Raw genomic sequence first — 27,912 nt, forward strand, 5'->3', positions numbered from 1 at the left:
AATAACATGTTTTTATGAGCCAAAAAAATTGGTTTGATGAAATAACATGTTTTTATGAGCAAAAAAAATTTGGTACCTTTATAGCCATTGATTTTGGATCACCGTAAAAACCCGTATACAAGTCAGATTTCAGTTATCCAAAAGTCTATTCCCACTAAAAGAAACCTATAGATCACATTTGTGGTGTTACCCAAAACAATGATTTTTGAGGGGGCAGAACGAGAGGTGGGCAGAAGGAAAGCATTACTCTCTCTCTCTCTCTCTCTCTCTCTATATATATATATATATATATATATATATATATATATATATATATATATATATATATATATATATATAGAGAGAGAGAGAGAGAGGGACCAGTTTTTTGGTTTATGACCATGGAGATTGCATCCGTATAATCATGTTGCAAAAATGTGTCTAAATGGGTTTATGGGTTTTTTTTCTGCAAATCTAACCCGATAAACGTGTCCAGCATAATCAATTTGCTATAAGTCAACACCTGAATCATGTTTTTCGATTAAAAAATGTTTTCGCGTCTTGAAAATCTACAAAAACTTTGCACCATTGATTTTCAAATGCTACAAGACAGAGTTGATCCATTCCAAATCAAACATATAAATCATATATATAGTGAAAATTGGAAAACAAAATAAAAAAGTCATCAAAAAATCCAAATTTGTATAATGTATTTTGTAGGTTTATAAATAAATAAATATATATAAAGAGAGAGAGAGAGTGTGTCATTGAAGCTTCGTTGGAACTCCATTTTGCTGCGATGGCCAAACTTGTTTCAATCATTCTGTGGAGACTTTTCCTCTATATTCCTTTTGACTTTGTTAACAATTCGGCCTAATTGTGGGGTCGTGTTCCACCACTATATTCAATACAAAATAAGAATCAAAGATCGCACAGCTTCTCGCGCGCCACTTCCTATAAAACCCTCCCACTAGTCCCAGCCTTTCATTCACCCAACACAGACAACTCAATCAACCGATAAGAGAATTCAACCATTATGGAGCACCAGCAAGAGAGCATTGCGAGGTTCTCAAGCTGCCGGGGTGTGTCCTTCGAGATCACTCCCCCGAGGGACAGCCTATTTTCCGTCAAATCCCCGGTGGCCGACACCAACGGCCAGTGGGACTGGCTGCCGTTGCGGCCGGTCTCTCAGCGGGTGTTTCCCTTCCGGGATGCCATTACCCGGTCCATGAGCAGACCCAGCAGTCACTTCTGCGATTTGGACGTCCACAACGCCAACACCGACGAAGAAACCGGCAACGATTTAGAGAATCAGGCGACTCGCGACGCCGAACCTGTCGTAGTTGAAGTCGCTAAAGAGCAGCGAAAAGGTGCAACTACAAAGAAAGCCTCATCTTCCTCAAGGCTTTCGGTTATACTCCTCGACCAAGGCTTGTTTACAGTCTACAAGCGCCTCTTTATCGTCTGCTTAGTGCTCAATCTCGTGTTCTTAATCCTCGCGGCCACCGGAAACTTTCCTTACGCGAAGAACCACTCTTCTCTGTTTGCCGTCGCCAATATCTTCACGCTAACGCTGTGTCGAAGCGAGGCCTTCCTGAGAATTGTCTTCTGGTTGGCCGTGAAGTTGTTAGGAAGGTCATGGATTCCTCTCACCCTGAAAACCGCTACTACTTCGCTTCTTCAGTCGCTAGGCGGTATACACAGCGGCTGCGGCGTCTCTTCCGTAATCTGGCTCTTCTACTCCATCGTTCTTTCCCTTAATGATCGAAGCAATACTTCCTCACAGATACTTGGTGTAGCTTTTGCTATTCTCTCCCTCTTGTTCCTCTCCGCTTTGGCTGCCTTCCCCCTCGTTCGCCACCTCCACCACAATGTCTTCGAGAGAACCCACCGGTTCGCCGGCTGGGCCGCACTAGCTCTTCTCTGGGCATTTGTTTTTCTTACTGTTTCCTACGAGCCGTCTTCCAATTCATACTCTCTTAGATCTTCCAAGCTCATCAGGACTCAAGAATTCTGGTTTACAATGGCCTTAACCGTGCTCATAATCTTGCCATGGCTCACTGTCAAAAAAGTGGAAGTGAAGGTCCATGCGCCGAAGGATCACGCGAGCATCATCAAGTTCTCCGGCGGAATTAAGGCCGGAATTCTCGGTCGAATCGCTCGGTCGCCGCTGTCGGATTGGCACGCGTTCGGGATCATATCAGATGGGAAGAAGGAGCACATGATGCTGGCTGGTGCAGTTGGCGACTTCACTAAAGGCCTTGTGTCTGACCCACCGAGCCAACTGTGGGTGCGCGGGGTGCACTTTGCCGGCTTGCCTTACCTAGTGAACATGTACAATAAAGTGCTGCTTGTGGCAACTGGGTCGGGTCTCTGTGTGTTTCTCTCGTTTCTGCTTCAACCAAGCCAGGCTGATGTTTACCTGGTGTGGGTTGCTAAAGGGATGGAGCAGAACTTTGGAGAGGAGATCATGTCAATGGTGAATGGATACCCAAGGGAGAAGATGATCATACACGATACGGCTGTTCTCGGGCGGCCGAACGTCGCCGAGTTGGTGCTAAAGGCGTCAGAGAAATGGAGCCCTGAGGTGGTGGTGGTAACCAGCAACCCAGAAGGGAGTAGAGATGTGGTGAACGCATGCAAAATGGCTGGGGTTCCAGCGTTTGGTCCGATCTGGGACTCTTAGGGTGGTGTTTGTTCCTTCTGAAACATGACCAAGTTCTTGATATACAGAAGCATATGGATTTCATGAACTTGATTCAGTTTCTTGTAATGCCCAAAGATATCCTTTGGGATCTGATGTTTTTTGTGTTGATGTGCTTTTATATGGTATCTTTAAGTTTCTTTTCTCTTGGGGTTTCTTTTTTTATCTCTGCAGTAGAGATGAATAAGGCAGTCTAGTTGTGGGGGGGGGGGAAGGATATCCCTTGTTAACATTTTTTTTTGGTTAACTTGGACTTTATGTTAATTGAAAGACTTATCTTGCATGCTTCAATACTGAAAAATGCAGCAGGACTCATGTAAGTTTCTTAGCAAGCAAGTCTTTTTACTTTGTCCAATGTCCACCATAGCAACTTGTAGCATGGCACGGATATAAGGTGCAATGACATATTGCACAAACAATGTGATGCCCCATGTCTGTGCAACACCTGTTCGATTATGAATGTGGGACTCACGAGCGCTTCTTTTTGCAAGTTTTCTGGGGCCCAGCAGCACGCGTACGTGGTGCAGCCAGGTTGAGGATCACATTTATTTTTTGGTAGACCTGATCCAGATTGAGAACCAACTTGATCTAGAATCCGTTATGGGATCCAGTCGCTTTCATGGCCTGGAGGCCCCGATGCTCATGTCCCATGATTCGGGTCATTGATACTAAACCCGTTCCATTTACTGCCTAGACAGAGTGAAAGCAACGGTCTGATTTTGGACTTGCAGTATTCTATTTATTTTGTCATCAAGTAAACCGTCCCTATCCATTGACTTTGAACAAGTATCAAACATTCTGTGTTTGTTTGTTTTGACTTCGTAGGATTGTACAGAGAAGGGCAAGGTCAGAGTAGGTTAGGTCCAAGACAGGGACCGACTACGCCCACCATCTGATTACGAAGGTGGATGAGTATATATGAAATTTAGGGTTAGGGCATGTAAAATGAAAATGACTATAAGCATGGGTTTACATTCACTAAAAATGTTATTTTGAAAAAAAAAATGTTAACCATTCATATTTGAAAAAATCACTAAAAACTTTTTTTATAATAGTAGGGCATATGAAATGATAGTCATAGAACATACTGATATGTGTAGAGTCTTTGACAGTAGAAACACATAAAAAAATTTATATTTTATTACATTCATAGGTGACTATTGTAAGCATCCTTATATTTACCTATTTTTTAAAAAAATCAGAAATATTTAAGGCATATAAATATAAGGTTGAAGGGTTATTATAAACATGCGATTTTTCTTTTCCATAATAATTTGCCTAAAAAAGACATTATTCACTGAGGGGGCCGGGTGTTTGTTTCATGCCCTTTTTTGCTATGAAAGAGGCACTCTTTTTATAGGAAATATGGTCTTTTTCTTACAAATAGTGAAATGAACATGTTTATGGAAAATATGTAATGGGACACATACAATAAATGTAAAACAAAAACAAAAACAATTTTCCTGTCAAAATGGCTTCTTGCCTCTCCCTTTTGGGAAGCACTTCCCTTAAAAGTGGCCCTTTCAAAGGAGAGAGGCTTCCCTTGAATGGGAGCAGGCACCCCCCTCATCGCCTTTGATGTTTTTGAGGGTTCAAATCTCTCTCTCCATCCGGGAGGTCATAAGTTATCTCTTGCGTTATCTATACAACAACAACTACAACTACAACTACGCCTTCATCTCAAAACAATTGGGGTCGGCGATATGAACCAACAAAGAAAATCATTATGGGATCGACGAAGTGGATGTTTTGGTGACCAGGCCCGTATCTCGCAGTTGCAATGCCGAGTAGATAGATCTGATCATCCGGACACTGCAATTGCTCTGCGGACACGACCCGCTCTTAATTTTCTCCCAAAGTGGTGGGACCCATATATCATAAAAAGGTCCCTAGGAAATCTGGCAAAAAATAAAAAGAGGTCACCTCAACGTTCGGCATAGATATGTCATGAATACGAGTCTGGACCTCTCTCTAGGTTCAAATAATGTCATAAGCAATATCATAATGACCAATCACATGGGGATTATTGAATGTGAGCCCCATTCCAAATCAACCGAATGTGGTTGGTGTGATGACTGATGAGCTCGATTATGAGATCATTTCTATTTGGATTAATGAAGTATCTAATCATGAAAAATGTCTTTTTTTTTTTTTTCTTTTCTTCTTTTTTTGAGGACCAAGTTAAGAAGCAGGTAAATCTCCGGCTGGGATCACCGGCGCTCACGCCTTTTCGGCGAGAGGCACCTGCAGTCCTGGTGGAGTCGAACCTGGGACGAAGGGGTCAGCACCTTCTTCCCCAAACCCGCTAGCGACCCGGGAGGGAGTAAATCATGAACAATGTCATAAGCAAGAACTTGATTAATGCAGCTCCACTCAAAATCGAAAGCCACGCGTGTTTTGAGATAAGCTTGCTTACGAGATCACTCATTGCATCAGTCTATTCAAGTTGACCGACTTGACCTCCAAAACGACCCAAATCCCCTGCAATTCCGAATGCGATGGACCCACTTTTTTTTTATCAATTGTGCTCCATGATCTGCACCTACGTCAACCACCGCCTCACTTTGTTGGTCTGCGTCTTCTTTTGAGAGGCTGACTTTGTTTTTCTCGTCACCTTTGTCAACTCCTTAGCCAACACGCGAACCATGCCACTTGTTCTCCACTCGTTTCTCTTTTTTGACTAGCATTTCAACTGGAGAGTCAAAATCACTATGCATAAAACCAAGTTCAATTATGTCCCATGGGGGAGCCCAAGTGCTTGCTTAGGGATGCAAAGGGGTCAGATCTAGGATGGAGGTTTTGCAATTTTTGGGCTGTTCTGGCTGTTTCGGATCCGAACCATTTGCATCCCCACTTGACCATGTGATCTCAGTCGCGCGCGGGGTACTGTAGCCTCCCCTTATCTACAGTTCAAGTCTCTGTGTCCGATGCCTTCCTTCCACAAGGTAAAGGAAGAGGCTCCATGGGGGTTGAGGGGCCGGGTTGCTCGCTGAGTTTTTACATTGGGATAGTGGCCGTAAATATGGCAAGCTAAGATCAGTGTGGCCAGGTCTCTGGTCCTGGGTGAAGTTTCTCCATGTAATGAACAAAAAAGACGGTAGCCCAACCCGTTGTGGTCATGATAAAAAAAAAGGGACATCGGGCCACGGCTAGTATGTTTTTCCCTTACATGGATTGGGCTAGGCCTGTTGGGCCCACAAGGCTCTGCCCTATGGTTGTGCAACTTGTAAGGATCACCAAAGTTGATGGGACACCATGAGTTCAAAACTCACAGGAGGCATCTTTTGCCACAAGGTTGAAGCTGGGTGTAAGTACCTAGGGGGTGGCAAAATCTGACCCGACCCGCCAACCCGCTTCTTAGCCGGGTTAGGGTTTGGCTTAAACGGGTTCGTGTCATAAACGGGTTGACCCGCTTAACCCGTTTATTAAATGGGTCGTGTTCGTGTTAGGGGTATGCCAACCCGCCAACCCATTTGACCGGTTTAATAAACCGGTTAGGTGGGCGGGTCAACCCGTTTACACGAACCCGTCAACCCTCAACCCGTTTATATATAATTATATATATAATAATTCTTATCTAACCCTAACTCCTGTTTGACCAATAGTCTGAACCAAACCAAATCGTAAACAAAAATGTCTATGTTATCCGGTCTTTGTGTCGTGTTGACCTGACCCATTTATTAAATGGGTTAACCGTGTCATGTCGGGTTACCCGTTTAATAAATGGGTCATGTTCGTGTTTGCCACATCCGACCCATTTAATAAATGGGTTGTGTTGAGGTATTCTGACCCATCAACCCGACCCGACCCGATTGCCACCCCTATAAGTACCCATAGTGTTCAGAGGGCACTTAGGCTTGACAATACGTGGTCTATGATGATGGGACTTTTCTTTTAATTAGCCAAAAAATTATTGATGTTGTCTCATTTGACCTTTTTTATATCAAAGATATACTTATCAAGTCGCTCCAAATTATTGATTTCCGATAATCATTTATTCTTGAGCTCCATTGCGTACTATTTACCCTCAAGTACATCATCATCTAAATGCCAAAATCAGCAACCAATGATGCAATTCAAGTCGCACTTTGCCTTCTATTCATGTCCTATAATTTAGAATTAATAGAATATTGATTCAATAAAGAATTAAATTCTGAAGTCTTTGGTTCAATCAATGGAATCATATTCATAATTTTTTTTGGTAGCCAAGGGAAAAATCCTCTCATCACGGACCACACAGGCTTGTCTCAAGTTGGTAAAACCCTTGAGCTTTGACCTTGCAGCAAGGGACGGCACCCATCTTCTTTAGTATTCCATATTTTTGATTGATTGATCTCCCATTCCATTTATCTATGTTCTTCATGGACTCTTATGTATATCTAACAAGTATCCAGTTTGACTCCATGTTCATTAATTCTAGCTTATGTATGAAATACATTTATTTCAGCATTTAGCAAATATCAATTATAGGCCCATCAATGAGACGAGCCTTGGTCAGCTCAGACTTGTCTAAGTCATCCATGATTCGGCAGAAGTAGTGTCCATATTCAGGCTAAGCCTCTCTTTCTTATCACTTCACTTGGTTTATCAAGTCAAGAAAACACCACAAAAAAATAAAAAATGTAATATCAAGAACCATGATTTTCAAAGATGGCAGCCATGAAATGTTTTGAGGAGACGTGTTTGTGTGCCATCAAGACATGAAATTTGACGTTTTTTAAACCATCAAATTGCCTTGAACACTCAGGTGGGGACTTGTCTTGACAACAGTAACATTGAATTTATCCAGACAACATAATGATAAGATATACCCTTACGAATAATTCAATAATGCAGCTCCATTGAATAATCAAAATTGTTCAATACGAAATATATATTTATCAATGACTAAAGCCCGCAGAGACGTTGTCGTTGCGTCATCCTGCACCATGGTTGTGTTTGATAGAGGTCTAGTATTGTCCAAATGGTCCTCCTTGTGACTGTGGATAACCTGGATCTCCCCCAAATCCATCCACAGATCCGAGATCCAGTGCACCACCCTGTTGGGTGGGTCCGGGGACGAAGCAAACCCGTTTGCCTCATCCACCCTATGTTCTAAATGGGACGTCATCTTCTATTGGGTGCCATAACGTTCTCTTGGGCCCACCTTGAAGAGAGAAGGCCTCCATAAACCACACGCGTCCAAGTGTATGTTAAAAGAACATTTAGATCGCCGCTAAATGTCTGGGAGGAAATAAAAGCTTTAGTGGTGGTTGCCACCGTCGCTAAAGCTTGTATTTGTATGAACGTGCATGCCACTTAACGCACGCTCATGTTCGAATCGAACTCTCTCTCTCTCTCTCTCTCTCTCTCTCTCTCTCTATATATATATATATATATATATATATATATATATATAAAGTGGTAGTTGTCAATCTTTAGGTGTGCAGCTACCAGCGCAAATACAGTGGCCGTCCATCACGGTCTTGATGGATGACAAAAAAAAATGCAAAAGAAGACGCTATGCATTTTAGACCCTTTAGCGATGGTTTTGAGTGTCGCTAAAGGGTCTAAAAACGAGAAAATGCACATTTTACCATCTTTTCGCATTTTTTTTGCCATCCATCAAAGTTATGATGGACGGCCAGCAGAGTCCTGTTGGTAGCTGTGCACCTAAGGATTGCACATCTATCACTCACTCTCTCGCGCGTGCACACACACACATTATATATATATATATATATATATATATATATATATATATATATATATATATATATATATATATATATATATATATAACACTGAAAGACACTAACCATTCAATGGATGTCATTCATCCATTCATTAGGAGGGGGGTTGTGGCGGTGGGATACATGCCATCTAATCTGCTCTACAAACTTCCGGTTTTGTTTCTCATGTTAGAGTTTCTCTCAAGTTGAGGAAGTGATGGTCGTGTGAACAATGAGCTCATATGGTAGCCCACCACTAATGCACCCATTGAGGGGTTAAATGCAATGCAGATAATGCATATTTGATCTTATTAATTAGATTGTCAAATGTATCATTATATCAGTATACAATGCTGGATTCCATTTTGTAACAGCAATTGCCTAGAGTTATAAATGAGTTGTATACATTTGAACCAAAGAATTGATCATTTCAAGCTCATCCCAGTTTTGATCGGTCATACATGGGTAGGGATGCAAACATATCGGATTTCGGATCCCCAAATACATTGGAAAGTCATATAGGTTCGGATCCCAAAAAGTCAAATTTTGCAAATTTGGATTCTTGAATCTGACTCGTTTGCAGCCCTACACATTTGTATTTTTTTTTTATGCTATCGTGGTAAATTTGCATGGGATCGGACTTCATTGGTTTCTTTCAGTTTCAACAAGAAAGATCCCCAAATCATAACCAAGTTGATCTAGACCCATTTAAAACCCAATTTAAGCTTGGCTCTCTCTCTCTCTCTCTAATATATATATATATATATATATATATATATATATATATATATATATATATATATATATATATATATATATATAAGGGGTAACATTTGATAATAGAGACATGAGGTATAAATGTCTCTTTCTTTTCATTTTTATTATGTTTTGGTAGTTTTTCATGAAACTAAGATCTACTTGTTTTTCATAGCGGGAATCAGCTCTTAGATCGTCCCATTACAACATATAGGTAGGCTTTTATAAGGCTTCAAAAATCAACAGCCTAAAATGTAATAGTTTTTTAGGTCATAAAATCGTGCTTTTTAATTAAAAAACACACGATCCAAATGTTGGCTCTCACTATTTTGAACATGCTGAATACATGCACTTGGTTGGATTGGTTTCCCACCATTTCAGAAATATAATGAGATTATAATTGTAATGTTTCTCTTAGGGGTTTGCCTAACCCCATCTCGCTAATCAAATAAATAAATCTTGTAACATTGAAACACACAAACCTATGAATATATGATACCAGCTATATCAATATGTATCAACACTAACATGGTCTAGGATCAAACTTTTAAGAGGAGATCCAATGCAAGGTAGAGAGTCGAATCAATGGATGTCATTCATCCCGTCATTGGGAGGGGGGTTGTGGGGGTGGGATGCGTGACATCCAATCTGCTCTCTAAAATTTAACTCGACATTTTTTTTCTCTTCTTGTTACGTATGATAGAGTTTCTCTCAGGTTGACGAGGTGATAGGCCTTGTAAACAATGAGCACATATTGTAGGCCCACCACTAATATACTCATTAAGGGTTTCACACTACAAGAAATCTGCGGATTAGCGATATACGTAATCCATCACTAATCTATCGCAAATCCGTCGATAAACTGTTTAGCGATGGACTAGTGACAGATGACTTCCATCGCAATTTTCTAGTCGCTAATTAGCGGCATAACATATCTGTCGCAACTTCTATCGCTAATTGGCAACGAATTAGCGAATGTCATGATTCATCGAGAGTTCGTCGTTAATCCGAAGAGATTTGGTTTTGCGACAAATACATATCTGTTGCTATTGTAGTGACGAATTTGCGATGGATTATATTTCGTCGCAAAACATCGGCCGATTCAGTTTTGTAACGGCTAAATATCGGTCCCTAATCCATTGCTAAATTGTAGGCCGATATTAATTAGCGACGGATATTATCCATCGCTAATCCATCGCAAAAATAAAAAAAAATGTTTGAAATATAAATATCAAGAAAAAAATTTCTCGTTATACAATTTATATAACCTGTGTATAAAAAACAAACTACACATAAAAAATACAAATACAAAGTAGGTGAAGCAAATTTAACACAAGTTATAAGTGAAACAAAATTAACAACCCAGTATAATCCTCGCCAAGTTCTAATTTGTTATAAGTGAACATATACAAAGAGTTTTGTTTAAAACAAATTCAACAGATGAAGCTAATCCTCACCAAGATTCAGAGTATCATCCTCTTCATTGTCTCGATCTGCCCCTCCATCCATGCTTCCATCAACTCCTCTACGCTGATCATCTCCAGCATCCTATAAGAGAACTAAAATATTAGTATTGATAAACAAAATATAATGAAATAAATTATATGCAATTCACCTAATCTAAGAAAATCAAAGTAACATGGTTGAATGACACATAGACTCATAATAAAGTGAAGGACATTAATAGAATTCAGAGGTTGTCAAAAAAATTCATAAAGATGAAATCATGCTTATATGTGTTCTAAGGTTCTCAAAAAACTTTCAAAGTGATTCAATCATGCATATACGTGTTATAAAGCAGTCAAAAAAAATTCATACTAATTCAATCATTTATATATTTGTTCTAATGAAGGTTGACCAAAAAAATTTATAGTGATTCAATCATGCAGTTATGTGTTCTAAGATTGTCAAAAGAATGTCATAGTGATTCAAGCATGCATATATGTGCTCTAAGGTTGTCAAAAAAACTTTCATAGTGATTCAATCATGCATATATGTGTTATAAGGCAGTAAAAAAACTTTCATATTGATGAAATCATGCTTATATGTGTTCTAAGGTTGTGAAAAAACTTTTATAGTGATTCAATCATGCATACATGTGTTCTAAGGTTGTCAAAAAAAATTTATAGTGATTCAATCATGTATATATGTGTTCTAAGGGTTGTCAAAAAAATTCCATAGTAATACAATCATGCATATATGTGTTCTAAGGCTATCATAAAAATTGTATAGTGATTCAATCATGCATATAGGTGTTCTAAAGGTGTCAAAAAATTTCATAGTGATTTAATCATGCATGTATGTGTTCTAAGGTTGTCAAATAAACTTTCATAGTGATTCAATCATGCATATATGTGTTTTAAGGTTGTCAAAAAAAAATTCATAGTGATTTAATCATGTATATATGTGTTCTAAGGGTTGTAAAAAAAATCCATAGTGATTCAATCATGCATATATGTGTTCTAAGGCTGTCATAAAATTTTCATAGTGATTCAATCATGCATATATGTGTTATAAGGCAGTCAAAAAAAATTCATAGTGATTCAATCATGCATATATGTGTTCTAAGGTTGTCAAATAAATTTTCATAGTGATTCAATCATGCATATATATGTTCTAAAGGTGTCAAAATTTTTTATATTGATTCAATCATGCATATATGTGTTCTAAGGTTGTCAAATAAACTTTCATAGTGATTCAATCATGCATATATGTGTTATAAGGCAGTCAAAAAAATTTCATAGTGATTCAATCATGCATATATGTGTTTTAAGGTTGTTAAAGAACTTTCATAGTGATTCAATCATGCCTAAATGTGTTCTAAGGTTGTGAAAAAACTTTCATAGTGATTCAATCATGCATATATGTGTTATAAGGCAGTAAAAAAACTTTCATAGTGATAAAATCATCCATACATGTATTCTAATGCTAGCAATAAAAATTCATAGTGATTCAATCATGTTTATATGTGTTTTAAGACAGTCAAATTTTTTTTATAGTGATTCAATCATGCATACATGTGTTATAATGCTAGCAATAAAAAATCATAGTGATTCAATCATTCATACTTGACGGGCACCAGAGCTCACGTTGAATATAGACAAAATTTTCCTGTCCCCAAAAAAGTTGCACAACTCATTACGGACAATGTCGAAAATGGCTTCATGTAAAAAGTTGCACATTGTGTCCTTAACAAGCTGGCAGACACTATCCCAAGAATTAGCAGGGTCAATCGGACGCTGGAAGTTGATGCTGGCGGGAGAACTCTGAGAGCCCTAGCTGGAGGAGGCAACGACTGGTGTGGTGTTCATATTACTCTCAAACCTGAACACACGACCCTTTTTGGGTTCACCGGTTGCAGTCACCCAAGATGTAGGATCAAAAGGCAGATGCTGAGTGGAGTCATCGTCATATCGCTCTACCATTTGTTGCTCGTATGACTCCTACAAAGTAATGGTTACAGTATAGATTAATAAATAAGAATTATAATATTTATGACAATGTAATTCATGGTAACTTGTATATTACAATGTTTATTAATACAATAAATACATAGCGTTGTCGATCTCGTCTTCTCTGATACAAACTCTCTCGCGGTCTTCCGTTTATGTATTTCAACAAACACATCCTTATAAGGCACAATATTTTCTTTTTCGGCTTCCTGCAATGTTAAATGATAAAAAAATCAATTAGAAAGTATGGTCGAAACACATTTCTTTATCGTCAGAATGGATGGTCGTTAGGTAGAAATCGACGGTGACAATCAAACCAGCACGACTTTCTTCCATGCGTCAATCTAAAAGATTATGTATCCTTCATGCAGTAAAGACATGTCAACCTCTCATGTGTGCTTCAACCAAATAACATATCATATGCAAGGAAGTCACTAATTGTCCATATAACAACAACCTTTATATTAAAGTTTTATGTTGTATGGGCATCGTACATGAGAACACTGTCATTCCACAGTATTTTCAGCTCATCAATCAATGACCTTAAATATACATTAAGATTTTGGCCTGGAGAGATCAGACCAAGGATCAATAAAGACAAGAAAAGATTTTGACGCTTCATACACAAGCTTGGAGGAAGGTTGTATGGGGTGACAAATATCGGCCAACAAGTGTATGAGGTTGATCTGCCCCCAAATGAATTAAATCCATCTGTACATAAACCTAGTCTAACATTTCTCACTTTTAAAGCGAAGTTCTGATGAGTACGATCAAAGTACATCCAAACTTCTGCGTCTACAGAATGTGTGATCTTGTCTTTATCATGTTGAACTTTATTTGCATACCATATCATTTGTTTAGTTGTCTTCGAACACATATAAAGTCGCTGCAATCTAGGAATGAGAGGGAAGTAGCGGAGTGACTTATATGACACTTCTTTTGACCTTGTGCTACCATTTCTCTTTGTCTTTGGCTTGAACCGAGGATGTTCAAATGATAGACATGATCTGCTATTTTCTTGATCTTTGAAATACAACATGCAGTGATTGAGACAAACATCTATCTTTTGATACATCATACCAAAAGCATTAACCATAACCTTCGCACGATAGAGATTTTATGACAATTTCTCATCTTTGGGCAACATACACTTCACAATAGAGCACAAACGGTCAAAACATGATTGACTCAAATTATACTCTGACTTCAAATTCAGTATTTGAAGAACTGCAGACAATATAGTGTGACTCTCACAACCATTCAACAGTGGTTCATCAACATCTCTAAGTAAGTCATAAAATCTACTAGTTGCTTCTTCATCTACCCAGTTTGTACATCACTAGGACTCATAGCAGAACCTAATTTTGGTCCTGCAACATCAAATATCAAATCCACATATGTATTATTGTGCACCACATCCACCCGTACGTCGAAATTGTTCTAAAATTCTTCACCATGAAATGTCCAATTCTGATAATCACTCACAAAACCCTTTCTGTACAAGTGATGTCTAACGCCATGAGGTTCTACAAATCGATTATCCTTACACATCGTGTATGGGCACCTGATCCGACCGATGGAATCCACTGCACTGACACTTGCCGTTGCAAATTCAATAAAACTGTCAACACCATCCATATATTCAAACGACACCTTATTATCAACTATCCTACAGTATATCCGTTCATGGTTTACAGCTATTTTATCCTATAATGTTACAGATATTATCTTCATCAGTTAAAAGAGAATCATAACAATGCATCGATGAAAAAATATCAAATTTATCATGCATTGTTGGATATATATATATATATATATATCACAAAGATATTTACAAAGCTAATATATTCAATTTAAGCATATTTTCATAATATAATTTCACATGAAGGGCATAATTAATTCAAAAATAACTTCATGCAAGCATGGATACACGACACACACACACACACACACACACACACATATATATATATATATATATATATATATATATATATATATATATATATATATATATATATCATAAAGATATTTAGAAAGACGAAATCACATTTATAAAGACGATACATTCAATTTAAGCATGTTTTATAATACAATTTTACATGGAAGGCATATTTAATTCAAAAATGACTTCGTGCAAGCATGGATACACGACACACACACACAGATATATATATCATAAAGATATTTAGAAAGACGAAATCACATTTATAAAAACGATACATTCAATTTAAGCATGTTTTATAATACAATTTTACATGAAAGGCATATTTAATTCAAAAATGACTTCGTGCAAGCATGGATACACGACACACACACACACACACACACACACACACACACACACATATATATATATATATATATATATATCATAAAGATATTAAGAAAGATGAAATCACATTCATAAACACGATACATTCAATTTAAGCATGTTTTCATAATATAATTTCGTATGGAGGGCATAATTAATTCAAAAATAGCTTCATGCAAGCATAAATACAGTCACGTCAAACATTACAATACATTCAATTATTCATATCACAATAATGTTAAACATGTACCTAGTTTAGAATCTGAAACCTCTTTCTCTTCATAACACCCCTTAGAAGAGAGACCTAGTGAAAACATTGTGTCTTTCTCTTCTTCTGGATTGAATGTCATAGTAGATCTCTTTTAACCACACTCCATCTAGATCTCATCATATGATTACCGGATCCCAAGGTGAAATCATGAGACCTAGAAATTTTTTTGGACCCAAACACCCTATTGCTCTACTAAGTGAAATAACCTAGGATGAACATGAACCCTATAATTTTGACCATGCTCATTCTGATTCTAGATGGCATCAAACTGTAAAAAAAGAGGTTAGAGCCTTACATCAAAATCAAACTTGGACTCTGGTTCCTCTAGAAAAGGCCACAAATTTAGTTGGTTGCAACTAGATGTACAAAATCAAAAGATATGTTGATGGAACAGTTACTAGGTAGAAAGCCCGACTTGTTGGAAAATGCTATAATCAATAGGAAAGTGTTGATTATTTTAAAACATTTAGTCAAATTATTAAACCCTCATATGTGAGAATGATTTTGTCTATTGTGGTTAGTTTAAGATGACCAATTCATTAATTAGACGTTAAAATTGTGTTTTTTCATGGCATTTTGCAAGAAAAAGTTTACATAGCTCAACTACAAGGGTTTGAGGATAGGAGTTACCCCCATTATGTCTCTAAACTTGGTGAAGCCATTTATGGGCTGAAACAAGCCCCCAGGACCTGGTTCAAAAGACTTTGTATCTATTTAGATATACAGAGCTTCATTGAATCTAAAGTGGATCCTTCATTGTTTACTTGTCACACCAATCAACTGCACATATTTTTCTTGGTTTATGTTGATGATATTATAATTACAAGAAACTCATATGTTGCAATAAATAAAATGATTCAGAATTTTGCATTTGAATTTTCTATTAAAGATATGAGTCCACTACATTATTTTCTCATAATTGAAGTTGTTTCAGATTTTATGGGTGGATATTTTGAATATTTTGTCAAAGGAAGTATATTTTGGATATTTTAACAAAAATAGGTATGACTGACTCCAAGTCTGTGATCACTTCTGTTGCACCTAATGTTGTGTTATCCAAATATGACAGAATTCTTTTAAAAAATGCCATTAAATACAAAAGCCTTGTTGAAGGTCTTCAAGATATCAGGTTTATCAGATTGGATATAACTTATGAAATTAACAAAGCTTGTCAGTTTATGCATAAACTACGGAAGAACCATTGGACTCTTGTAAAATGAATTCTCAAATACTTGAAAGGAACAATTAATATGAGTCTTGAAATCAAAAAATCTATTTCCTTATAGTTGAGTGCATATTCTGATGTTGATTGGGTAGGTTTTTGGATGATAGAAAGCCTACAGGAAGCTATCTATCTTTTTTAAGCTTAAATCTTTGGTCTTGAAACTCTAATAAACAACAGATGGTTGCCAGATCAAGTACTGAAGCCAAATATAAAGCAGTTGTTGGGGCCATCTCTGAGATAATGTGGCTGAAACAATTGATAAGAGAACTAGATGTTTCATTTAGTGGCCCTCTAATTCTATGGTGTGATAATCTTAGTGTCACCTATCTTGCAGTGAATCTGATGTTTCATGCATGAACCAAACATATAAAAATTGGCTATCATTTTGTTCAAGAAAATGTTGCAAATGGTGAAATTAAAGTTCAGTTTGTTTCAATACAAGACCAAGTCACAGATGTTCTTATTAAACCAACCGTTGGCAGGTCCAAGATTCACCCAATTTAGAGACAACTCAATCTCGTGGAGATCAGCTTGAAGGTGCATGTTAAGAATAACGGTTCATGTGGGACTCTCAGTCATCGTCATTTAAAAGAAGTCGATCTTCACAGAAGTCCACCAAATGACACGCCATCTCAAGGAACTTCTATTGATAATTATTCTAATAAATTGCAGTTGCACAAAAATGCTCAAATGGTGACACCGTTCAGAGAGACTCCTAACATATTTCAAGTTTATCAATGGAATCCACATGGATATTGTAGAGTCCAAAATATTTCGGTTCACAAGATAAGTCACAATGTAAAAAGACTCTAAATGTGTAATTCAATATAATAAGGAAACCTCTCTCATCTCATCCTCTAGAGAGACCGAGAAACTCATGGATGTAGGTGCAGTAAAAACCTTTGTATTCATTGTGCTGTGCAAACCTCTTCTATTGTGAGGATCTATCATTTTTAGTTTTATCCATTATAATAAACATAATGACAGTTTTGGAGGTTAATAAAAACAAAGAAGGGCTCCATGCCCTACTTTCAATTTTCCCTTGTGATCCGGTTCCAGAACCAGAATATTGGAGGAAGAGATTTCACCTTAATTTCCTAGTTATAGATCATACTGGGAGCAACCTTTTAGACTATAACAGAAAAACCCACCTCCTAGGTGCCAATTTTCTCCGAAACTTAAAACGTTATCATTAAATTGGGTTTTCTTTTTTGTGACGAAGGAACCCACTCATAAGCGACAGTTGGGAATGGGCTCATCCCTTCCATCTCCAACCAACCTTGTAGGTGTAAAACCTTCAATTACTTCCCCTGCCCATTGAAAAAGTCCCTTGACACTAGCCTTGCCGCAAAAGACTCCCCCCACCTCAGCTATCGAACTCATAACATCTTTCAAGAAGCCATTGTTATTCTTCTTTTCTTTTAACAAGGGAAACCCCAGTTGAGGTGGTAGGGCTTGGGAGAGACTAGCAAGGAAAACCCAAGTTCAGGTGAGAGCAGGGATAAAATGATCGCTTAAGTTCCTGCCTACGTGACACAGGCCAATCTGTGTCACTTAAGGCAAGCCCTAAAGCAAGAGTGTGTATCAGCAGGTCAGTCCGATCAGAACTGCCTTGACACAACAGTCTCTCGAAAACATGGTTTTAGGATTCATTTCAACCGTCCATTTTGTGTGATCTAGAGCATCAATGGTCCTGAAAAAACTCGTGGGACCCATTTAAGATGAAAATACTAAATTCATGCTGTTTTGGTGACCGTTCATCCTGTGGACCGTCAGAGCTGCCTCTGACCTGATACACACTCCTCTCCTTAATCAAGCCTTGCATGTCGTTCAGTTCAGGTGGTGGGGCAAGGGAGGGACTAGCGCACTCCAGCAGTGTTGTGAGAGGCGTACGCCTCACTACTTGAAGATTGCCCTCACTATGATTTCAGCTAAATGTTTAATGCAACTTTCAATAGCATTAATAGCTCCCGATTAATTGCGTGGTGGTAAACCACTAAAAATCTTGCATTAGTATAACTAACTTAAATTTACATATACCTGTATATAAGTAAGAGATGTGCGCAAAAGTGCATTGCAGAAAGACTATAGTTTCATGATAGTTCTATTGCATGTATGCATTTGATATGTCCAAAAAAAAAATATTTGTATGCATCACTAAGATTTTTTTTTTGTTTAGGCCGTTTTTGATGGAAACAAATTCCAGGTTATAATTTAAAAAAATTGGGAGCTATTTATTTTTCAAGTCCTTCAAAAACCTTATATTTACTAAATTAACCATCAAACAAACTCATATATGAATATAACAAACTCATATATGTATATTTATATTAAAAAACTATTTATCAGTGCTATTTTATTAATATTATATATTTTATTATTTTGCAACACCTGGAGACTTACGCCTCGCTTCATAACATGCTCAACGCCTCGCTTCGCCTCATCGCATTTAACAACCTTGCACTCCAGTTTATGATTAACGGTAGGGACAAATAATTTCCATGTAGATAACGATCACCCTTAAACACTGAAAGAATCAATAAACAAAAATTTATTGGCCACTAATATTCATGATATAACAATCATTTTTTCTCTTTCCTTTTTCCTTCCAAACTTACTCAGATGGGTATATTTGCCTGCACCGGGATGAGGAAATCATTGATTCGCACTGAAGATTAACGAAGGTGATTGATATACAGGAGTATGATATGAAAGTCAACAAGAGGTAGACTTGCCGAGGAACTTGTGAGTCTGCTGCTGCTGTGGTTGGGTGTGGCAGTCTATCTGAAAAGGTTGTGCTTTGTCCTTTAATTCCTGAAACGCCCTCATGGTCTCAACATCGAATCCACCAGCAAACTGCAGCCAAGAGAGCATCAAAGTTTGGACATATAAGAAGACAAAACAAAAGCAATGATAGCCATCAGACATAAACAACGACAACAAGAACAAATCAGAGTATCCAATGGTGGAACCAACGCCCCCCCCCCCCCCCCCCCCTTGTTTGGCAGGAGCAGTCAGTGCACGTCACCTTCTGTTGGGACGTTGCAAGTTCGAACCCCAAATGGTATAGTTGTATAACTGGTAGGGGTCGGACTAACACCAGCTTTATCTGTCAAAAAAAAAGAGAGAGAGGGAGAGTATCCACTATGCCTCGCTACATCAAGAATTCGTGAGACACTAATTTAAAGAGTATTTTGCAAATCAGTCCCTGCTTTATAGCAGATTTTCAAAAATCGTCCTTAATTTTTGTGATTTTGCAAATCTGTCTCCTTTTTGCTTAAACATGGAAATTTGACCTTTGGGGGGCGGTTGAATGCATAGTGCTGGTTGAAAGTTAACCTCACGTTATAGTGGCAGCAAGCAGATGTGCATAAAATGACCATTTTACCTTAGTTAAAGGTTTTTTTTTTTGTAAAACATCAAAAAGTTTTTTTTTGTGAAAGTAAGCTGGGGTTAGGGTAGACCTCCACCAGTTATTATTCACCGTACCACTGGGTTTTGAACCTGCAACGTCCCACCACAAGGAGACATCACTGACAGCTCCTACCAACCATGTTAATTTATAACATCTTTTTAAATGGAAGGACCTCGTTACCCTAATGTTAGACAGGACGAACTTTTAGTATAAGAGATATCTTTTCGTTTCGATATGGACGTATTTTCCCAATTGAAGCGTCCCAAGGAATCCATGTTAGATTTATTGGGTAGACAGTTCTGCAAAAAATGGATATTTTTGCAAATGGACCAATAAGATAGGTACCATTTTTATTAAAAACTTTAACGTAAAACACGGAGGATGAGGAGTTAGGGATCTAAGTCATGAGGTTAAAGTAAAACAAAGCATGGGAATAGAGAATCGCTTCGGTTAAATGAGCTCAAAAAGGGAATTCACTTGTTACCTGATGTACCCTAAACGCGAATCTCACTCCTTGAAGCATCAACTCCTCTTCCTCGGGGCCACCTGCAGATTGTATCTCTGCAGCCACCCTCTTGATGTACTGTTTGGCCAGCTTGACAGATGCAAACTTAATCTGCACACCCTCACACCATAACCAGTCAACCACTCAACAGTGTAAGCACTATTTATTCTGTTACTCTGAGATGGAGGAAGAAGGGCTTTGCTGTTATTTCTTGATTACCTGACTCACAAATCCGGCATCCAACATCCAATGAGAGGGTATCTGAAACGCTTTGTATTTCTTGGTGGCAGCTTCTCTCATCCGGGATACCCCGTACACACACTGCTCCAACCTGCGCCATATTTTATGCCACAATCAATGAATCGCTTCAAAACTGTGATAATATAAGAAATTGAATGCAAAGGTTGAAGGAGGTTGTGAGATGAGATTCATTATCAAAAAACTATTCTGACAAGGCATTATTGTAGCCGTGCTGCAGAGATGGCGACAATTCCAAATTTTATTTAATCCACGAACTTCCAAGCAGGATGCCAGTCTGGTGATTATTCAAGTCAACCAGTGAGATACGGACTCTTTTATTTTTCAAATTTTAGGATCATTACAGAGCCCTCAGGTGGGGTTAGGTCATACTTTAATAGTGAAAGAAGAGTTAATTATTAAGTAATTCCCTGTGCTACTGGGATGGGGAGTTAACGCAGTTGGTAAAAACTTGGTCAAAGTAGTTTGGTGGTCGACGTTTGGAAACTGGTAGTTGGGATAGGTGTTTATGTATTTGGGATGGGAAGTGAGGTCTCTTCTCCTTTGGAATTGACAGCGACCACCTGCTCCCACTTCTTCAAATGCATTTAAATATCCATCCTGACTACCATGTTTGCATTAAACGGGGAGCCCCATGCATCGAACTAAATGTTTGCATTAAATACAGCATCACTGATGGAGGGCATGCAGCGACCTGCTTAAAAGCCACTCATCTTGGCATTTCTGGAGATGGGTGTAGTTTCCATCTCGAGAGTTGCATGCTAGCACCTCTGCATAAAAATGTGACCTCAATGTCGACTACTGTGTATGTTTGAATAGAGAGTCAAATGGGCATCATTAGCCATGAACCGTATCGGGTAGGGATGGACTAAGGAGATGGAGACCATGGTATATCTGTTAAACTAGCCGAACAAAACGAACAAAGGGTGTTCAAGCTTGGCCCCTTCTTGTAGCAAGCCGAGCCAAACTCGAGCTCATTGGCAGGCTTGAGTCAAACGAGTGGGCTCAACAAGCTGGTCGTGTATAGAATACATTTTTCAAAATTGAAAATAATAGAATTTAAACTCTGAACCTACTGAGAGCCAAACTCAAACTAAGTTCATTTACAAAATAAGTACGTCTCAAAGTTTCGAGCAATAGCATTTAAAGTCTAAACTTATTGCTTTTTTTTCAATTTGTAACCCGAAAAAACCGGCAATAACACCTGGTCGCGCTGGCTCACCCTCTCATACCTACGATGGTCATGCTGGCAGTGCAAACGTCAGAGGCTAGGATCCCTGCCCCCAAGGCCTATGCTATGCATTGGCTTGCCGCAGAGGTGCAATGCCCATGAGAATCGGGCCTTGCCCGTCTAGCAGCCAAGGCCCCCACCCTACTTAGCCAACCTTGACTGCCAGCAAAATACTTTCATCATCTGCATGTAAAATATATTTGTTACTAGTTAACGAGCCTACATGAGCCAAGCCAAGCCTACTAGCTCTTCATGTTCAGCTTGCTGAGCCTTTTTCACCGGTTCAAATGAGCTTTTTACAAGGCGAATACAAGCTGTACCACCTAGATGATGGAGGCTGACTACCTGAGATTCATCAGAACTTTTAAGACCGCAGAGAAAGGACCCACCAATTTTTCAACAGGCATGGGACCGAGCACTTCTGAATGCCAGAGTGGATAGCTCACATGATCTCGGAGACTTTTATTGCCTCTAAATCTTACTGAATGGTCCCAGACACATTCCCTCCACACTACACCCTCCGGTTTTGATCCAGAGTTGGTCATAAACCCTTGGCCGAACTGGTGCTTGTTTTCTGGACCGAATCAAGGCACCAAGGTCATTTCTCTTTCACAAGGTATGGGAGGATCAGGTGCAATGTAATTGCAGAGTGCAGACTTTTGGTGTGCTGCTGCACCAGATCACCCTCCATCTGATGATGAACCCACAGTTCACAAAGATGAGGGTGATCAGGTGCAGCAGCACAGTAAAAGTGTGCAATCACATTGCAGCTGAGTATCCATGGCAGGACAAGTCTCGATCAATTTCGAGGCATGGTTAGGTGATCGGACCCAAGCACTTTGCAAAGTACCAGGGCCACACAAAATACAAAAAATCGCTAAAATGGGTAGTGATTTTCTGTATCAAAACATGAACACAGAAAATCGCTATAATTTTCTATGTAAAACACAAAAACACAGAAAATGGCTACATGCGCAGCGACTTTCTGTGTTTTGTGTAACCCGAGAAACTTTACAAAATACTCGGGCCCGATCACTGGATCTGCTCCGATCAACTTCTAGCAATTAGAAACGGAAGCAAAGTGGTAGAGACTAGAGTACTCACTTCTCGAGTAAAGCTTGCATCTTCTTGAGCGCTGTACCGCAGGGCTGTCGAAGATCGTCGCGGAAGGACGAAGCTTCGATCTCCAGCTTCTTCATGTCGCAGTAGCCGAATGCTGCCTCTCTCATTGCATCCGCCTTGTGCTCGGGCCAGTCGAAGTGCTTCAGCACCGCTCTTTCGTCCACCTGATTGAAGAATCACAGGCAATCAAACGACAGATTATTACCAAGAGCTTGCCCATATTGTGGCAACAAAAGGAGAAGCAGAAAATTGGTTGTTTTCTTTCTTGAGTAATTTGAAGACGAAAACAGGTCCATACCAAGAAAGTATGGTGGGAGGAAGACAATACCAAGAAAGCGAGCTCGTCATCGAGCCACTTGACGAAGGCAACAACATCCTCAATATCAGTAAATGCCGCGTCGAGAACTTCTTTTATAAGGAACCGGATGAAATCGCCCTGAATTTCTACGTCCGATTTTATCTGTAAACAGGAATTCACAACACGAGGAGGTCAGCAAGAGCAACAAAACGGTGAAATATAGCCAAGGCGCTTGGGGAAAGATGACGTCGCTGAATTAATAGTGAAAAAGATAAAATGGGGAAACCAACAACTTGCACAATTAATGCATAAAAGTAGACCTCCATATGATGATGGCTTTTCAAGAGTAAAACGTTCAAAGGAAAACTACGAAGTCATGGGAGGTGAATGCAACATTCTGATCTGAAAACTGCAAAAGGGAAGGAGCATGCGTGGATCTCAGTAGAGACAAGAATGGTGGCATGATACATTTCTTGTCTTTAAGCAGAAACAAGATGTTTTACTGGTAGAGATGCGGTAGCTTTATGAAGGATAATAGCCACTAGTCTTCCCATCCCAACTGGCAAGATAGATGACGAAATTCAGAAACTGGACGAATGCGTGGCTTTCTCGTGAACCTCATTATGATTCCTCATTGTGTTAAAGCTTTGTCTATTATTTGGACGCGACACACTTATTCCCAAATGTGGAACATCATACGAAGTTGGGATTTGCAGAAGATGCAACTTCCCACTTTATCCACTTTTCCTAGATATGTGGGCATTCAGATTTCACACACATGTATCAGGATCTTTTCCAACAATATTGATGGTCTTTCAAATATATACCTGAACTTTAAAACAGACACAAGTCATTCCTTCAAAGAAAATACACAAATGTATAAAAGACCAACGAAAGATACACCTTGTGTTCCTCTGCGTATTGGTTGGTTATCGAGAAATATTTCACCCGAAACTTTTTTATAATTTTTTTTTTTACGGAGAAAGCTAGGGTTATGCAGACCCCTACCAGTTATACAACCATACCAATTGGGTTCGAACTTGCAACGTCCCAACAACACAATGTGTATCTTTTTTTTTCTGAAAAGTAATACCAACAGAACTTGGATTCTTGAAGTCCCAGATCGGGGTGATACACAAGGCGATCTGCACTAACAGCTCCGGCCAGAGATTTATCTGCATCATTAGGGAAGTTGGGAAAATTGCAATCTTCCCGTTTCCCGGATTCCAGACACTCAGTTAACTGGGTATACGGATGCACCCACTTAAACACGATATCCCATCTTATCCCACTTTTCTGGATAAGTGGGCGTATGCAATTCCAAAACACCGCCCAACCCATAAAAGCAAAAACAAGAAGGCAGCGGTTGCATTAAAATCTTCATAAGATTGTACACAGATTTGGACGTCTGTAGGTAAAAGGCGAATTAATTAGGAGTTCATCGTTTTGTCGTCTCTGACACTCGAATAAGACTCTGATTCGTAGACTGCCGTAGGGTCTAACGAGGGCAAATTCCGTCAAGAATCGGCCGACTCCTTGTCTACTACGAATGACGCGAGTCGAACCCTCCGAGTTGTATACGATTCGGTTTCACACCGAGGCACCTGCCCGTTCAGCAAGCAAGCTCTTTACTCAAGCATTGATCAAAGGACATTTAAGATGGTCATTTTGGGGAAAATTCAGGCCCAAGCTTGTGCCCATACAGTCACGACTCCTGGAAAGGACAAAACAAAAACTACCCCAACAGGTCGAAAGGGTCTTTTGCCTCGCAACGGATACAAAACCTACTTCTCGAATGAATAGTGGAGAGATAAGGGGCTTCAAGGCAACGAAAAGCACCATCATACGCGACGACGACGCTCATGTGCCTCGGATGAGGAGCGACGTCGACCTCTCGATAGCCGAGATCGGATGGTCCCCAACTATTCAACCGAGTGCGGGTCCCACTAGACATTACAGGGGTCCAGCTCACAGCTCCCATGACAGGACGACTGGCATCAAATTCGCAGAGGAGCTACATGAGCACAGTGCTCACGTGACCATTCCTCTTTTCCGTTAAGGCTCTTTTTCACCAACACAATTACACAAACCTTCTTTTTTTTTTTCCTTTTTGCAGGACAAACCGTAAGCAAGATGGGAAAGCGCCAGCAGGATTCGAACTGGAGACTCTCCGTTATGGAAGTACGAACCCAAATGACTTAACGAGCTATTTGACCGTTAGAAAATGACAGTCGGTAGTTTAAGCACGGTAATTTGGTCATTACACGAAATTGTTTAACGTTTTCTTTGTGCAGGGATAGATTCGTAAATTTAAGCTTGTATAGGGGTGTAACGGAAAGAAATGCAAAACCAAGACGGGAACTCACCGCTAGAAGATGCGCCGACCGGTTCTCGATCTCTCCGATCATGTCTCGGGAGTTCGACGTCGCCGCCGGAGCATCCGCCTGAATACTGGCGCCGGAGTCCCTCCTCGAGTCCCTCCGCATGAGGGAATGGTAGAACTCCACCACTTCCGGCACCCTCCTCACCGCCGCTGCCGGTTTCTTCGCCTTCAGGGAAGGCATCGGCGGCGGTGGAGGTGGAGGTGGTGGTGGTGGCGGATCTGTTGTAGCGGGAGGAGTTCCGCCGCTAGTCTCCACCGTCCGTGGAAGTGGCGGCAATGCTGACGATCCACCGCTCTCCGAAACCGATGGAACGGAGGAGGCCGTCGACGATGACGAAGGCCTCGGCGGAGGCTTCGGAATTCTCGGCTTCCTTGAGAGAGTAACCGATGACACGGCCGAGCTCTCTTCCTTCTTCTGTTCGGCCGGAATCTTCGAACTCTCTTCGCTCTTGACACCGTTAAAGGCAACATTTTGCGTCTGCAGCGCTCTCACCGTTTTCTTAACGCTCTTAACCAGACTCGATCTGTAGGAGGGATCCGTTAGCCCTTGCAGTAGCTTCTGTGAAGAAGAAGACAAAGATGAGCAATCTTCGACGTCCTCGCCGGCGGACGATGACCTCCTGAGCTCCGCATTCTCCCTCCGAAGCTCGAAAACCTTCTCCATCTCCTTCTCCCGATCCTCCGCTCGCCGCCTCATCATCTCTGCCTCCTCCTTCTCCTCGCCCATCTTCGTCCTCTCCTCCTCCAACTCTGCAACCGAACGCTTCAGCACCTCGATCTCCTCCCTCAAACCCTCATTTTCCGACTCCAGGCTTTCGATCCTCTCCTTCTTCTCGCCGATCTCCTTCTCGAGAACCGGCACGATGCTCGCCGATTCCTTGACGAGCTTGTACTCGAGCATCTCCGTCTGCAACCGAGACGCCCGTTCCTGCAGCTCTTCCACCATCCGAACCAGGCTCGAGACGTACCGCTTGTCGCAGACGCAGTCGGGTGGGCGCGGCTGCACCTGAGCGGCCCTCGAAAAGTACACACCGAAGGATCGGGAAAATATCGGCTTAAATGACGTTGACGACTTCTGTGTCGCCGGAGATGAGTGGCACTTCGGGCTGTCCATCTTGGGCGTCGCCGGACTTTTCTGGAACCCCATCGCTGCCTTTACTTTTCCGGTAACCATCTCCTCCAAAAAATGCGGCAAAAATCGGTGCCCCTAATCCTCCATTCTCGCTCTCTCTTACGTACAGACACAGAGAAGAGTGGAAAGAAAGAGAGTAGGGTGAGCGAGAGAGTGACAGTGGTTGGATAGTAAAAGACAGAACGTGAATCGAAGTGGGGAAGAAAGATAGAGAAAATATATATATATATAAATTTTGTTTAGGAACGGTCGGCTTCTGGGATCGTGTTTCTAACTTTTGTAAGGTAAAAGCAGGATTAATTATTATCTTGAAAAAGCGTAAATTCAAAAAAATGATGCAATTACTCATTTACCCCTGCATTTTACCGGAACAGTTCAATGATCAAAAAAATGAAGTGTTTTTTTTAGTGGCATTTTGGATAAAGGGGATGGCAGTTTAGGAATTGGCTCACTTGGAAAAGAAGCCACCGTTAGCAGCTGAAAGGGAAGCAAGCCAATCAGTTTTACAAAAAGACGATTTTACCCTTAAAACGTCGGGATCATGCAAATTACTAAATCTCCCGAACGTTTTTGCGTGATTTCGAAGGAATTGGTGGCTTACGGCGGGTGGCTGCGGGGTCAGGTGTACCCAACCGAACGAAGGTTATTTTGGTCATTTCGATAAGATCTCCTAGTCACCTCGGGGATTTTAATTGCCATTTTGGAAGTCCAAAGGAGTCCTAGTTGTACAAAGGATGTCAACGGGTCGGGTTTGATTAGAACTCAGGTGGGACCAGACTTAGACCAGATTTTTGGGTATAGTATTGGGTCTGGACTTGAGTTTAATCGAGTCCACCATAAAAAAAAACAGAACTGGACCTGATAAGAACTACATGAACCAAACCCACTCGAGAAATTAGTTAACCTTCATCTTTCTCTCATACAGTTTTGTTCTAGATTTTTCAGCGTATGCAGCGTCGCTGGTTTGATTCATTCATCATGCGCAGATCAGTTTTGCAGCATCGTCAACTCTAGTGGTGAGCCCATTCAAGTTTCTTCTAGATCTCGTGTTATTGCAATGGCCAATTCTTCATCATCATCCAGTGTTTTTAGTTCTGGTGTTAGCAGTATGAATTATTCTCAACCCATGCGTCAACTTCTGAATAGGAATCATCAT

At 40.0% G+C, this 27,912-nt stretch overlaps 2 protein-coding genes across 2 annotated transcripts; one reads left to right on the forward strand and one right to left on the reverse strand.

Annotated features, from left to right (window-relative positions):
* The first annotated feature begins 1,015 nt into the window (after positions 1 to 1,015).
* LOC149814512 (adenylate-forming reductase 03009-like) lies at positions 1,016 to 2,665 on the forward strand. Its single transcript, XM_089990372.1, has one exon. It carries the CDS (start codon positions 1,016 to 1,018, stop codon positions 2,663 to 2,665), a length of 1,650 nt encoding a protein of 549 aa, XP_089846498.1.
* A 16,251-nt stretch (positions 2,666 to 18,916) lies between these two features.
* Positions 18,917 to 26,941, reverse strand: LOC149814513 (protein INCREASED PETAL GROWTH ANISOTROPY 1-like). The gene is made up of 6 exons (XM_089989182.1): positions 25,608 to 26,941; positions 23,272 to 23,403; positions 22,926 to 23,107; positions 20,552 to 20,663; positions 20,312 to 20,443; positions 18,917 to 19,268 (listed from the first exon to the last, which is right to left on the reverse strand). Exons 1-6 carry the CDS (start codon positions 26,796 to 26,798, stop codon positions 19,128 to 19,130), a joined length of 1,890 nt encoding a protein of 629 aa, XP_089845308.1. The 5' UTR covers positions 26,799 to 26,941; the 3' UTR covers positions 18,917 to 19,127.
* Between the last annotated feature and the right edge of the window lie 971 nt (positions 26,942 to 27,912).

This window comes from Nuphar pumila, chromosome 15 (assembly GCF_984573655.1).
Source record: "Nuphar pumila chromosome 15, dmNupPumi1.hap1.1, whole genome shotgun sequence".
NCBI classification, from domain to species: Eukaryota; Viridiplantae; Streptophyta; class Magnoliopsida; order Nymphaeales; family Nymphaeaceae; genus Nuphar; species Nuphar pumila.